The sequence below is a fragment of the Amphiura filiformis genome, chromosome 3 (genome assembly GCF_039555335.1).
Source record: "Amphiura filiformis chromosome 3, Afil_fr2py, whole genome shotgun sequence".
In the NCBI taxonomy this organism is placed as follows: domain Eukaryota; kingdom Metazoa; phylum Echinodermata; class Ophiuroidea; order Amphilepidida; family Amphiuridae; genus Amphiura; species Amphiura filiformis.
Window position 1 is genome coordinate 23298831 of NC_092630.1, and position 16483 is coordinate 23315313.

Consider the following 16483-nt stretch of genomic DNA (forward strand, 5'->3'; position numbering starts at 1 on the left):
CATCCCATGCAATGGTGTAGACAGGGGAGCAACTGCCCCCCCCCCTTATGAGAAGCCCCCCCCCCTTGTCCTGCTGTGGGATGCATTTTTGTAAGTACAATTTTGACAATTTTTTCATCGAAGTTTCCCACTCCTTTGAAAGTTTCCATGCCCCTTCCTTTGTAGCCCCCATTACCAGTACCAATTTCAGTGTCAAAATTTAAAAGTTTCAAATAGGCCTAAAAGTATCTAAGGGCCAAGTATAATGTGCCCCATGCAATGGTGTAGACAGGGGAGCAACTGCCCCCCCCCCCTGAGAAGTCTCCCCCTTGTCCTGCTGTGGGATGCATTTTTGTAAGTACTGTTTTGACAATTTTTTCGTCAAAGTTTCCCACTTCTTTGAAAGTTTCCATATCCCCCCTGTAGCCCCCTTCTGAAAAAGTCTTGGCTGCACCACTGGTCCCACCTATCTGACCCTATCTGAATGGTAGAGGGAGAAGAGCATCCAGGTCCCCTTATTTCTGGTCACAAATTTAAGGCAACTGTAAATTTATTTAAGATATAAGAAATGCAAAAATTTATTTAAGATATAAGAAATGCAAATATTGCTCAATTTGAAGATGTACATTTTGTATGTGACAAATTTCCATTCATTGTACATGTAAGTCACATGAATGGTTGATTTATAGCTATCAGGGATGTGAGAGTGAGTCTACTGTCTACTCTCACATCCCTGTTTTATAGTATCTTGTCAGGACTACATGTTGGGAAACATGCATGTTTTGCGTGAACATTTTCCTGCATGTTTTTCTATCCAATGTGAATCACATGAATGTTATAGAGCAGTAGAGCTGATCGATTTGTGTGCGGGTGGCCCACATGTTCAAAATATAATTATTATGCACTTTCTCGTCTGGCTGACAGTCAAATCTTCCGCATTGACTACGCACCGGCTGCTAGTGCAGTGTGTGTAGAGGCCCTCATTATAATCACGTTGATGGCATGCTTGCAGGGAATGATGATGAACTCTACGCACCAGCTGAATGGGGCCATAAAAGAATTTACTTTTGTTAATCATGGAATGCAGTGCCAATCTCACACAAAGTCCAAAGGTGAAGGTATTTTTAGTATGAAGATAAACACTAGGATCCACAACATGCTCATCTATCAGGGCACAGTTCTTTAATTCCAATACATTTGTGCATTCATTGAATGACCTTTGAACATTTGGGTACAAAAACTCATACTCTGGAACTTGAGGTCAAATTTTGTACTTGATTGTTTTATTGAGGTTATTAAACTGTGTCATGGGATGAAGCCATTGTGGTCCATAGTGAAATATGTATGGGAATAATATAGTTTGATTACAGGTTTGATATGTACTTCCTGAATTGTCAGGACTTTATCTTGAATGCCTGTGAGTTCACCACCGGTCCTTGAACTTTTAATAATTGGTAATAATTTTAACTTATGAACCAATTTTGACATTAAAAATTAGGAGATGTTGACCACCACTGCCTACATCTATACTAATAAAATAATAAGCGGTCTCTATCTGTCTATCTGTCTATCTATCTATCTATCTATCTGTCTGTCTGTCTGTCTGTCCGGCTATGCGTTTACGCACTTGACGCATCGTGCTGAAATTTTGGATATAGATAGGTCTTGGGAAAAGCATGTTGGCCATGTGGTTTTGAAGGTCATCGGAGGTCAAGGTCAAAGGTCAAAATTTCAAACTTTCTCCGATCGGGCCCAAAATTGGTGGGTGGAATCCTTGATCTGAAGGGAATATAATCTGTGAAATAAAATCGAGGTCAACCGAGGTCAAAGGTCATTACGGAGGGGTCAAATTTCAAACTTTGTCCGATCGGGCTTAAACTTGGTGGGTCGAAACCTTCGTATGAGGGGAGCATGAAAAACATTATATGTAGGTCATCCGAGGTCAAAGGTCAAAGGTCATGGATTTCAAACTTTGTCCTATGGGGCTCAAACTTGGTGGGTGGAATCCTTGATGCGAGGGGAATATATGCGCAAAACAAAATTGAGGTCAACCAAGGTCAAAGGTCATGTAAGGGCTAAATTTAAACTTTGCCCTATTGGGCTTAAACTTGATAGATGGAATCCTTTGTATGAAGGGGGCATGAAAACAATTACATCGAGGTCATCTGAGGTCAAAGGTCATGTGGGGTCAAACAGTATTGCTATCATGCCAGTGCTCTCACAGCATCAGGGCTCTCACAGCTGCAGGTGCACTAGTTTTGTATAAGGCTTAGGGGCTGTGCAATAATTATGAGCCCTGGGGGGAGGGTAAAATTGGGGTGGGGGGTTGGGGCAAGAAATTTTTAGCGAGCGAAAGGGGGGCAAGCAATTTTTGGCCAGCCGAGAGGGGGGCAAGCGATTTTTGGCACACATTCATGGGGCGCCTTTTAGATAAAACGCTAAAAAAAGGCTTAGGAAAACAGTACGGAAACGCTTTAATATGCAAATTTTCCTGCTGCTACGCTGCAAACATATATCTAGACCATTTAAGGTTTGAAAATTGGGATCCCAAAAATTTGGCATGTGTAAGGGGGGGCAAAGATTTTTTGGCGGGCCGAGAGGGGGGGCAAGCGATTTTGGCAGGCCGAGAGGGGGGGGCGATTTTTTGGCGGTCGTTCGAAATTTTACCCCGGGGAAAATAATTATTGCACAAGTTGACTTGACCCTCAGGCAGGCCCGTACGCCCCCCCCCCAAATTTGGAAAAGTATACAAAAAGTCCCAAAATTTCAGAATATGTGAGCGTAGCGAGCAAAAAAATCAGTTTTTTTACGTTTTTTTTTTACAAAAAGGTCCAAATTTTGTCCACTTTTCACAAAATCGCCCACCCCCTTGGAAAAAGGTCCACTTTTTCAAAATCAGCACCCCCCCCAAATGAAATCCTGCGTATGGGCCTGCCCTCAGGTGACAACTAATGTTGTGGTCGGCATTTTTTTTTCAAGTCGACATGTCGATATAATTTTATCCCGACGTCGATATGCATGTCGACATAATACAAGTTTCAAAATCGGCTAAAACGCTAGCCAAAAACACATTTAAAACAACAGGTTCTCATGTGATGCGCCTGGGTTTTACGTGGGTATAGATAACCTTACCTCAATACATAATGGTGACTGATATTTCGGACTCGTAAGTTGGAAATAGTCCAAAATACCGCGAGTGCGAGAGGAAAAATATTGTTTTCATTTCAGTAATTTCTCAACACTCATTTCATCAGGCTGTCATTCATAAAATCATGAGACTATATTCTAGAGTGTCACAGGTTGTACCGGGGAAATCCAATTTTCCCGCTCCACTCATCATGCTCACGCCCGGGGCTCATGCAATCGCGACAAGTGCCGCCCGACACAACGATTCACAAACGTTTGGCCCGCGAGGTTCAGGTTCGGGGTTTCCCGGCCTATTTTCATGGGACGAAAAGTTTTTATTTATAAATAGTCCGATGAGTCGGTGTTCTGTTATGTAACATATTTTAAGGATGAATTGAATATGAACATGTACATGTACACACCCCTATACAGACGTAAAACACGTGCTTGCGCCAAGCCCCCAGACAGCGCTGTCTGTTTCTACTGCACTGTAGTGTTTTCTGTGTACAAGTACATGTACTGCTGGCACAGGCCGATTTAGAACTCATTATAATAAAATGCGTAATGTTATGTTGGTTCCCATCTACAAGCGTGTACTGTACTACTGAATACTGAGCATTATAAAATTATAAACTAAAATATCATAATCTGACATCTAAAAAAGAAGGCAACCCTTTTTTTTCTCAGATTTTTGGGTCGATTGATAAGGGCAAGTCAACTTATTTTGTTTTGCCTATAGCGGGGGGGGGGTCTAAACTTGATGGTGTCATTGGTTTAGCATGTTTTAATTTTGTAAGCAAAATATTATGACAAATTACTAGTCGAATCTAAATCTGCCATAGGTGTAGATCCCTGGGGATGGGGGCTAAATCCCCAATATTTTGCCGGGGATGGTCCATAAATCATCCTCTCCCCCAACGTTGACGCCTGATTATGGGTTTCTGACCAAATTAACCTCATATTTGCCCATTTTGGCCCAAAGTGTAAATTTTCACAAGCTTGGCGCACGTTTATTCCACTTTTGCACCATATTTAATCAGTTTAGCTTCAAAATACACATAGCATAAACTTTGGATTCACTATACTTCCAAGAATTTTTTCACCCCCCCCATTGGCCCCCAATGTCAAAAAAGAAATCTACGCTACTGAAATCTGCTGGGATGTAAAAGGGCACCCCAGTATAAAGTTGGGGGTTTTCTCAAAATATCAAGAGATATCTCAAGAACCACTGAACCAATACTCGTTAGTTGTGAAATACTGGTTGCCGTGGTGAAAATCACCATAGAGCCATGCTACTCTTTCTCAGCCATGACTATGATATGTTATGATTTTTTGGCCCCCACATATTTTGGCCCCGACACATTATGTGGGGCTTATGCAGATGGTTGCCTGCCTGCCTGCCTGGTTGTTTGTTTGTTTGCAATTAATTTGCATAGTTTTGTATCCTGTTATTAAATATTAATGAGCTTATTTGCATATTGAGCCTTTGTTATTTACACACCTTTGTGTGGGGGCCACCTAAATTATGAACCACATAATTCTAGTTTAGTGGTGAGATCTTCGCCTGCCATGTGGGATTCTCTGGTAAGAAATGGTTCATTTTGATGTGAAAATGTATTTATATTGCATTATATTTAGTGGTGACAGCACAACTGAAAGAAGACTGGCTATTGCAAGGACAACTGTGCAGGGCATGTCAAGCATATGGAAAAGCAGAGGCCTATCCATTGACCTCAAGGTACGCCTACTTCGTGCAACTGTGTTTTCCATTGCCACTTATGGATGCGAGTCTTGGGCTATGACCAAGAATGATAGGAAAAGAGATGTGGTGTTACAGGAGGCTTCTACGAGTGACATGGAAAGACAGGAGAACAAATTCCTGGATCCTCGACAAGATTGGTACAAGTCTAACCATCAGAAGCGGTATAATGGAGAGAAAGCTGAAGTACTTTGGCCATATTGTCAGGAAACATGGAGGTGTAGAAAAACAGATTTTGCAAGGGGCTATGGAAGGCAACGAGGAAGAGGGCGTCCACCAACATCTTGGACTAATGACGTGAAGCTGGTTTCTAACCAGGGAATGCAAGGTGCAACGCACTTGGCATCAGATCGAGTGAGATGGCGTACTCTTGTGAAGACCACAGCAGCGCTACACAGCGCCACCTGACACAGAGAGAGAGAGATATTTTGTGCCAATGTTTTCCATGTTAATTGTTAAATGGTACTGTGTGGGGCACAGTGTCATCGCCCCGATATCTTCATGGCAGAAATCGCCATGGTAGGTTGAATCCACAGCCATGCATGGCCATTTTGTTCCGACCTTTGAGATGCATAATGAGCCGATGGATATCCGACTAAAGCTACTGACAATAGCCTGGTAATTGACCTCTCTGTGTGTGAGTAAGCATGTATTTGTATACGCCATTGATGAGGTCAATGATCATATGCTTTTAGACTGCTTGCACGAGTGAGTGCAGCTAGCCTACGTTGCACTATAGTTCGGCACATTTAAAATCAGAATATTTTAGTCAGTTTTTGAGTTCAAGACGCACGCTTCTTTCTCAAGACGCTAGCTAACGACTATCATATCCGTTGAACACATATATTCAAGTGCAAGGAACCAAATCTGGCTTCTTTAGACTAAATCAATTACGGGAGATATTCATCATTTTCTCCCCCTGTATCCAAAGATTTATCGTCTGAATATCAAATCGTGCATAGCACATTCACATGTATCGATCCCGGGTATTCATTTCAGTGTCTCTGCTGTACCAAGTAATTATTAGCCAGGCGATGTCGGTGTGTGGGTGTGAATAAGAGCCAAATACACACCGGGGGGCCTGGGGGCAATAATATTGCATTCAATGTCCGGGCAGTGTTGCAGTCTAATGTCTGCAGTGAGTCTTGTTTTGCTTGTTGCAGTATTGAACGAGGCATGTCCAATATGATACCTGATAATTAAATACTAGTACTAGTAGCGTGTAATAGCATACTGCCCTCTAGACATGTAGATCCATGCAGTGTATGCAGTTAAATAAATTATTACTCTCAGACAAGAGCTTTGTGCAAGTCTATACATAATTTCGATATCTACAGATGTTGTACTTGTCACAAGTCTACACCTATTATCATGTAAAACTAAGGACCTTCACTTTTAACCCTGCTTGTTGATTGAGGGCAGTCATCCAAACAAGATCAATGCATTTAGTTCTTATCCCCTCTTGCATGTACATGCAGGGTTGCCAAACCCATGATTTGGTAGCCCAATTTGGAGATTTTGACCATTTTCTGTCCCATAGATACCAATGGTTAAAAAAAATTGGTGACTTTGCGACTTTTTAGTGGTACTTAACTTTAATATTGACTCATTAAATCGTGCATGACCTGCATGAACATTGATCTGTACTTGCAATATACCAAGGCCAACTCTATAGGCCTATCAGATGTAATGAAAAGCTAGGTGCCTTTTCATTTTGGTTGGGCTACTTTGACACAACTTTGGCAACCTGGTGTTGTTTTCGCAGTCTGTTTCCCTGTTGAGCTAGAACTCTACACTTAGCTGGATGTGCCTACAAAATTGTATACAACGATATCACAATATTGGCAGGAAATACCTACTGTATCTATAGGCAGGCAACATCAATAACTAGTTGTGTCGTCATCCAGTTTTCCTTGGCACATGTTTTTAGTTCCTGGTATAAGATTGGTTTACTCAGTCGCTGAGGTCAGAGCCGCAAGAACTCTACACGACATGTTGTTTGGGTTTACATTCATGTAGAACTTTTATTGCATCATTCTGTATGTTATTGTTTGCTTTGTGCTCAGTGTGAAATCACTGTGGTCCAGTTCATAGTACTGAATAGGAGCTGGTATACATTCGTCAAGTTCTCATGATCTGTTGGATGACATCTCTCAGTAACTTCTTGTACTGGCTGTGATACTAGACGAGGAATATACACAGCGCTTGTTGTGCCTTATGACTTGCATCAGTTAAACTTGTCTACTTCTAATAGGGACTTCTACAGGAATCTACACTTTATCAAATTCTGGTTTGTAAAAACTGACGAGCAGCCTCCATACATAAATAATGGCGTGCAATGGTAGTAGTACACTGACTCCGGAGAAGCGTCCAGCTTACATGGGGAATCGGAGTCCGATAATGAGTCCCAGGAAACCCAAGAACTTGCAGAAAGTGTATGCACTCAGTAGCAAGACACCAAATGGTAAGCTAGCTTGGCAAAGGTGAACATAATTGCTTGTAACTTTGTTCATCATGTCGTAAAGAAGATTTCAGGGTTAGATCAAAATATTGAAAAAGTTTTTCTTATGTTTTATTTGTTTTGCTTATTTAACTTTTGTTTGGGAGCTAAATTTTGCTTTATATATTTTATAGTGGGCGGACGCTAAAAAGTCCCCTTTTTTACCCAAAAGACCCTTTTGCGAGGGTAGCGAGCGAAACAATATAGAGGTTTTTATGCCTTTTCAGTCAAAAAAAATAAAGGTAAAAATTTGGAAAAAAAGGTCACCTTTTTTTTCAAAAGGTCCCCTTTTCAATATCACCCCCATGTCTACTTTTTCAAAATCCTGGTTACGGGCCTTGTTACCGCACATAATTTTGCAGTGAACCTTTAAATTAGATTTCATACAAGCTGTTTCCATTCCAAGAAGTTTTCTGGTTTGCCTACAATGTAGGCTATGCAAATACGATGTGCAGTTATAGCATTGCAGAAATGTTTTATTGCAGAGGTTACAACACCTAAGTTTCATGTGATGCATTGCTTCTGAATTTTCCATTGCAACAGATGACAGGCCCACATGCTGCGCTATACAAATCTGATCGAAATATTTTTTTTAAATATGTACATTTTAATTACAAATAGTGTCCACTTTTAATTAAAATTAAAATTCAAGGTCAGATTTTGAATGCTCGCACTGTATTGCAGAGGCTAATAACTTCCTCTGTCAACTGCAAAATCGTCATCCGAACCGTTTCTGCTGCGAACGTTACTGCGTATTCACCACTATTAACATTAAGTATTAACCCCCCTCATAGGTGGTTGACGGATTCACTCGCATCACCAAGCATTCACCTCACCCGATCTGTTTCTGCTGGGGCCGTTACTGTGTATTCCTCGCATCACTCCCAATTCATTCGGACATTTGCTTTTAATTATTAAAAACGGAACAGGTACATGTACAAAAATGTTCCTTTTTTCAGTCTCATATAAAAATAAGTTTCCTGTATGGAACAAAACTCTAACAATGTAGCAAGAATAGAAAATACATGGAAAATCCCCTTCTTGAATCAAAGCCAGGCAAGATGAATGGTAAACCTTGTGATTTCTAAAGATTATCTCAATTTTTCCATAGTTTTACCAATTTTTATTTGTAATGAAGTACTTCCTTACAGCTTGGCTGTTGTATGAATGCACATAAAAAAATAATGTATTGATCATTGGTTTTACCTTGAAAGACATATTCACCATTGACAAAGTACTAAAGGGAAGTTAGATTTATATAAATTCATTCTGAGTCAACTAAATTACCTTGCATCCAGGCCCGTGACGCAGGATTTCATTTGGGGGTGCTGATTTTGAAAAAGTGGACCTTTTTTTCCAAATTTTGTGAAAAGTGGACTTTCTTCCTAAAATTTGGACCTTTTTTGTCCAAAAAAGCGTAAAAACCCTGATTTTTTGGCTCGCTACGCTCGCAAATTCTGACATTTTTGGACTTTTTGTATACTTTTCCAAATTTGGGGGGGTGCGTCGCACCCCCCGCACTCCCCCTGCGTACGGGCCTGCTTGCATCGTCCTTAAAATTCATTCAATACAGTCATAAATTACATACATGTAGTCTTGAAAATAACTATACATTTTACCGTTTATAGTGTGATATGCAGTGCAGGGTTAACTTATTTACCGACACAAACAAGATGATTTTGATCAAGGCAATCTTTTGTTAATTATTATTGTACTGTTTTGAAGTAGGGCTTGATGATAATAAAAAAAATATACTAGGACGCGCTGCACTACAAGCAGGTTGCACTCACCACCTGTGTATGTCTTCATTCATAGATATCACTATTTTCAAAGATGCTAATCTTACAGGTGCGAGTGATCAGCATGATATGGTTCAATGCAAGGGGTACCATATGAACGTACTAGTAAAGTGCGATATATTCAAAAATTGTTTTAACATATTGCTATGGTAGTTAATCCAATTTTTACATCACTTTGACGGTGAATAAAGGCACAGATTGTTGTCATTGTCTCAATAATGGCCCCCCCCCCCCATGATGGAAGATGCTATGTACTGAACTTGTTCTGATGTGTAGGTGCACAGTGATTGTGAAATGTTGACAACATTTTATTTACAGGTTACCAAGTATGTGCTAGGTCTAGCAACATTCCATAATGTACTAACAAAATTAAATGGGTACAGTCAAATACATAGCTAGCAATATCAGGATTATCAGAATGTATAACTATAAACAGGATAATTATAGAATGGTGACAGATGAACACAGAAATTTCAAATAGTTTGCCAGCAATTGTACATGTAGCTGCACATCTTATGGCCGGGGCCACTCATATATGAAAGTTGTATGCATCCGCGTGAAAGAAAACACAGATTTAGGGTGGTTTTGAAAAGCAAAACAAGGATCCGCGAATCGGGTATCTAAACACTCATTTTAGTAAAAGAAGGGGTGTTTTTTTTTTAGGATGATCCTCGCTTAGGGTAATTTTGTTAAATTACCCAATTAACGGACATTAGTGGTGACATATTTATCAAATTATACGGCACAAAAGAGTGGTTTCTGAGAAATTTTACCAACCAGATTTTTTTTTAAATCGGAAGCCGACTTCAACAGTGCCAATTTTAAGCTTACCGATATCACTGTACCGACACACGCAATGTCTATCCTTGTTTAGGGGCAAATTTCTAACCAATTCCTCGCTAAGTTAGGGTGTTTTTATAATGTCGTTTGTTTTAGGGGTAAATTTCAAAACAATTCCTTGCTTAGGGTGTTTTTATTTCAGTACAATCCTTGTTTAGGGTTAGTTTGACAAATTTTCGACATCCTAGCTTAGGGTCATTTTTGAAAGTCAATTCACGCGGATGCTTACAACTTCTATCCATGAGTGATCCCCCCGGGATCTTATGAAGAGAACCAGGTCAGATGATTTAACAGTCATCTCAATTAACACCTAAATAGTGTGATATTTTGATATGAGGAAATTTTATTAGAGAGTCTAGATGTTTCTCAATTCGAAAAAAAAATGAGTTGGTATACTCAATTGTTAAAATTCATTATGTAGTTATTTGAAACTTGTACCAAATTAAGACCAATTGCTTATAGAAAGGGGTGTGGTCCAACTTTAATTTTGGTAGGGGTGTGCAGTACGGAATGTCAAACTTTGGGAACTGATTACTAATTTTCCGGCAACAATAGGGGCTTCTTAATGTAATTAATATAATGTTTGAACTTGCTGGGGGGATCACTACACCTCCTCTACAGCAAGTCTTGTTTTACTTCCTGGCATTTAATAAAGCCGGTACCCATAGTACACCTAGAAGAGCCTGTTCATGAGAGTCACCCCCCCCCCCCATAGATGTATATACGTTGGTAGGTGGTGAGAAAGTAATTTATCAAATGTATCTATGCATTTTGGAAACACATTTGCAAGCTAAATAATTCCGAGATTGCGCATAATTTGAAAGCGCTCTTGGATATGTGGCCCTTGGATATGTGGCCGTGGCATTTATCTCAATTTAATATCTATTTCATTTAGGTTTTAATGAATTATACTCCAGATGAGATGTAAACAATTTTGATTTTTAACTATACACAGTGAACATTTTGGTTATCATAAATTTTTAGTGCATTGATCAGCTGTGTGCAGCATGCACGTGTGGCGCGATTTTCAGGGCGCTCCAGGCATCTTGGTATATAATGCAATATCAAATTTAAGTTAACTTTTTTAGGTTCATACAAATTTAACAGAGGACAAATAAAGTAATCCAACTCAAAATTTTGTCATCCAATATTAATAATGATGAAATTGTACAGACATGGGATGAGAACATAATCGGAGGCAAATGTTATTGAAGGATCAAATCCTTGCACTATATATGTGAAAATCAATCGCAGACAAAATATTGTGGTTTATAGTTTGTGGGTCGTGCATGCTCTAGCTCACGTAGCACCGAGTGAGTAATAATACGAGACATGTGCTGAAGAACTTTCAAGATTGCAAGAGTGCGGTCATACATGTGACTTGCACTTGAAAGTTGGAGTGGGGGCACCACATTCACTTTGTTTAATCACTTCTATAACCTGTGGTTTAATACTGGTACTCTTGTGATTGTTAAGGTGGTACACCCTGATAAATTTTGACTAATTTTGCATTTTTCTCCAAAAATAACTACACACTGGTAACAAAAGTTATGTATATTATAGGGGCATGGAATCCAATTACTTCACTAAAATTTCAGCGATTCAAGACAAGTGGTTCATTATATAGGCCTAGGCCTATATGTTAAGAAATGAGGTACATTCTAGCGGTACCTCTTTTCTTATCATAAATAACGTACCGCTTGTCTTGAGTCACTTAAATTCCAGTGTAGTAACTGGATTCCTTGTCCCTTTAATATACATAACTTTTGTTACCAGTGTGTAATATTTTTTGAGAAAAATGAAAAAATAGTCACAAATTTATCAAAGGGGTGTAGTACCACCTTAAATGGTCTGCTGAGGAATTTTTGCCAGAGGGTACATTTACCTGGTCTGTAAATTATGCACAAAAACAAACAGAAGGGTGTTAGCTTAGATTTTTTTTCTTGCAGATTTTTAGAAGTTTTTTATTTTATAGGTCATCATCTTGTAGGAATGATTTCAAACAAAAAAATGATATTATTTGTTACTATAAAATGCAATATTTAATTATTATTTTATTATTTGTTACTAGTATTATTATTTAGCTGTAAGGAACTGGAAGTTGATTTCAATCAATATGGAGCCAGTGAGCCAGCTGTTTGTTTGTCAGCTAAAAGTGGTGTGTGTCCCCAAGCTGTGTTGTGATTGGTTCATTCAGGGGTGTGTCCTGGTTTATAGAAAGTCAGTGTTGCCAGATAGCCTTGATCAATGTATTCAATATTACACAAATGAACACGTATTAAAATTGAGTGGAGAAAGAATATGTATATTGATAAGGATCGGCTAGATGATAAGAAAAAATGTTTTGTGCAAAATCAGGGGTATTTTTTTCCTGGGAATTGTTTTTACAAAGTTAAACTACCTACATCATTATTTTATATCATTTGGGTGTGTGTATTTCCAGTACAGGAATTCCTTTAGAATACCCTGGATGGGGATCTTTCCAGTGGAAGTTTTTACACAGGTCTCCAAAAGTAAATATAATATTGAGCAATGGTTACATTATAATCCATAGGCCTTCAGTTCTGTGCATATAATCTTACAATCTAAAGTTAAATTCCGACTCCACATCGCAGCATCGCACAATGAAATTAAAAATACTGCAACGATATATCTCGACATTGTGGCCGCGATGTGGAGTCTGCATCTCCTTAATATGGTAATTCTGCCGCCCTTGATTTTCCAACAGCCAATCACAAGCTTAATATAAGGCTGCGATATCGCAGCATAATGCGAAAAAGTTGAACAAATTCAACTCTCATTGTCCACGAAATTTCCACCGCGCGATGAGAATTTCCATCGGCGAGCTCGTAAAAACCTGGCTCAGATTTCATTGCAACCGCGGTACCGCAGCCTGAATCGGACTAAAAGCTCTACAAAGGTGTGTGCTACAAAGCCCACGCCACCTCCCAGGTAGTCTTATTTTGGCGAACTGTGAATAACTCTAAATCTATAATTTAGAAGAATAGAAGAGAATTCATATAAAACAGTACTTTTGTGAATTGAGCATACAAGGAAATCAGTAAGGTCAGGTTGTATCCTGTTATTCCTGGCATTGCATGGAGTACTTGGCTGGCAAATATTGCTCTGTCATCTATTGTGTTGCACTATTATAGGTCACCAGTTTTGTATGGAAGCATTCAAGGATTCTGGATTTTATAGGATTGAGTAGTTAATTAATTTTAAACATTTAATATTTACCAAATTTAGGAGCCCAGACTTTAAATCGAGTTTCACTAACTTTAAGATCATAATTATATGAAATTATTTAATTGTCATAAAATTATAAATGAAGTATTTTAATTACAAGGTGAATTGTGCATTGTCTATAGAAGTAACATATTCCGTATTGTCTGTAATAAACGCTCCCCCTATAATAAACGCCGCCTCCAATTTTGTGGGAAAAATGGACCAAAATGCAAACATTTCCATGTATATCGTGTGAGTAAGGGACCGTTCACAAACACTTGTTAGGGGGGGCCTGATGCAAAAAAAATTCATCGCAAACATTTTTCCGGCCCCCCCCCCCTTGTTGACATGAAAATATGGGTCAACCCCATAGAAAAGCATATAAACTCAATTTTCCCAGGAAAATTTGGTCATTTTTTTCAGGCCCCAATCCTTAGGAGGGTCAAAACTTTTCAGCCCTCCCCCCTTTTTGCATCAGGCCCAGCCCTAACAAGTTAGCAAATATTTAGTGACATCTGAATGAAAGGGAATGAAATTGACAGTGTGTCTTGTCGTAATTGACATTGATAATAAAACTTTCAATGTATAATAAATGCTCTGCACCTGGATTGTTTCTCAGATAGAAAATTAATTTCTAATTTGCAATGGTTGATAACAAAATGAAAATTAATAAAACACAGGCATAAAATGAGTATTGTGTGGGTTGAAATGTAACATACAAAAGTAATCATGTGAAGTAGAACTGTCTGGTGTTTTTTTATAGGCAAATATAACTTGTCAAATATAAAGAACATAATGCAGGGATGCAAGTTTTCAGGCTTTTGCCTGAATTCAGGCTTTTTTGGTAGGCAAGATTTCGTATTTGTTTAAATTTAAACCAGTTTTAAGGCCATTCTGATCATTTTCACAATGTTTTTTTAGGCTTTTTGTCCCTATCCCTAATTTAATGAAGCTGAAACCAAAGGTTTTACATTGTACATTACATTAGAGCATTTGAAACTCCAGATAAAAAGGTTTCTAAAGTGAGTAAATGAGTTGAAGTACCATATTTAACATAATCAGCACCCCTCCCCAATAAGCACCCCCTACAAAATGTTACTTGTCACCAATGTGCTATAATTTTTGAGAAAAATGCAAAAATAGGCACAAAATTTGCCAGGGGTGTAGTACCCCCTTAAGATTATAGACAAGTTTCAGATACACTGTATTTTAGCCGACTTGAATTAGGCCGAATATTGTATTTGGAAAAAAATTAAAAAATGTTAAAAATAACTAAACAATGCTGTTTCTGTGGAAATTGGTCTGTGAACATATCCTGCTTTCTTGGACATTTTGAATTTTAATATGCCTTTGTATTGTTTTACAGAAACAGTGATAATTGGAAAACTATAAACAGCAACAACCAGAAAGGCTTTTGTACTTTCTTGGAAAAATTAGTTAATTTATTTATTATTAAAGCACATTTCTATAGTGCTCTACAGATAACACAGTGCTTTTGCTCCAAAATAAAATACATACGGAAAACAACAACAATAAATTACACGTTTGGAAAAAGGTATGTCTTCAGAAGCTTAAAAGCAGCCGCAGATTCCGCTTCTGTAACCATGGTAACATAAACAGGGAGCTTGTTCCAGAGCTGGGGCCCGATAACGGTGAAACAGCAATCCCTGGCTCTATTATTGGGGCTGCTTCTTTATGAATCTGGGTGATTATAAAGTGTGACAAGATCTTGTAAATATGCCGGAGCAGTACCTGATATGCAGTATAATGTGAGGTGAAGAAAAAAACATCTCAAATTTGTTTTTGCTTTCTGCTTTCTCTACAGGAACAATGCCGAACCTGTCTAATCCACCAGCAGTGATTGTGATGGTAGGTCTACCTGCCAGAGGAAAGACTTACATTGCCAAGAAGCTAACACGATATCTGAATTGGATCGGGGTCTGTACTAAAGGTTGGTATTTGAATTCATAAGTCAGTGTTTATTGGACGACGACGTTAATATAGTCACTGAAGCAAACTTAGGGTGTGTTCAGACCAGAGCTATTTTTCCTCACCTCCCGGATTGAAGCGGATTGATTTTATAAAACCAGGTTGATTGCAATGTGAACTCAAACTCGTCATTTGATCCGCATTGACGGAAGTGAACAACCGTCTGTTGACCCAACCTCATTGCTGTACTGAAAAGCAAAGTTGCCATGAGCTGCGGAGTGATGGATATCTAGCAATGATCATCTCCAGCTGATACCGATGTATTGCATCTAATTTTCTTGGACGACTGCGAGGCCTGTTGGTGATTTTTACTGGGAAATGTCATGTGTAAAATCATCTGTAGTCTTTCACTTTATTCTCACCATTATGGACACATTGATTTCACAATTAATGGGCATCATCACACCAACTTTTGATTTCATTGGCTATTTTCAATGTGGATTGGTGCGGCTAAAGTTTCTTTTCACATGCAGCAGTGACAGTGTGAACAGAAAATTAATTATTGATCGAGCTGGGGTATAAATGATTTTGGTCTGAACACGCCCTTGGTGAAATTTGACATATAACTTGAATTAAAGTTTACTTCTTTTAATCCAATTTCAGTCTTTATTCATCATATGAGATACCTTAAATGAATAAATCAAAATGTTGATGAAGCCCTATAAACGTTAACTACACTGACTTTCAGAGAAGAATGGCAGTCCCTTGCTCAGATTGACGCAAACGCCCTGTTAATGAGAGACATACGCAGAGCTTTGTGTTCACTTCAAGGGCACTGATCTGCGCCGACCAAAGATTTGACGTACAATCGGCCAATCAGATTATCGGTCTGTTGCTATGATTGACAGACGATTAATTCAGCCAATCGGAACCCCACTTCTGTGTTTACGCTTTGCATGCTCTCAAAATGTAAACAAGTGCCGTTCTTCTCTGACAAAAATTGTAGTTTTGTTACTCAGTCGAACCCCTTCCTCCCCGTCTGTGAGAAACATAAGCAACATTTTTACCATCTCAAATGTTTGCAGAGCATCGTTTATCTTATGGTATGTACCTGTTTGATCACAACAAGGTTTTTAAAATTGGTGGATTAATTTGTTTTGGTCAATGATCATGATCAAGTGGAGTGTTCTTCATTATACTATGAAGTTCTATTTAAAGATTTTGAAACTGGTTATGTGTATTGAGTACCCTTTCCTGAGAATTCAGTTCAGTTTCTAGGAGAAAGAGTTTGCAATTGGCCACTATGTACGACTAGCGATTCCT

At 38.7% G+C, this 16483-nt stretch overlaps 1 protein-coding gene across 5 annotated transcripts in view; it reads left to right on the forward strand.

Annotated features, from left to right (window-relative positions):
- The window catches only part of LOC140148244 (6-phosphofructo-2-kinase/fructose-2,6-bisphosphatase 1-like), an 86064-nt gene that overhangs the window by 27119 nt on the left and 42462 nt on the right, over positions 1-16483 (forward strand). For 3 of the 5 annotated variants that reach the window (XM_072170118.1, XM_072170117.1, XM_072170120.1), the window contains exons 1-2: positions 7140-7328; positions 15057-15182. In XM_072170118.1, coding sequence (XP_072026219.1) covers positions 7193-7328; positions 15057-15182 — 262 coding nt within the window. In that variant the 5' untranslated portion in view covers positions 7140-7192. Of the gene's footprint in view, positions 1-7139; positions 7329-15056; positions 15183-16483 lie in introns of those variants that run through there. The other 2 variants (XM_072170119.1, XM_072170121.1) reach the window with 1 other exon arrangement.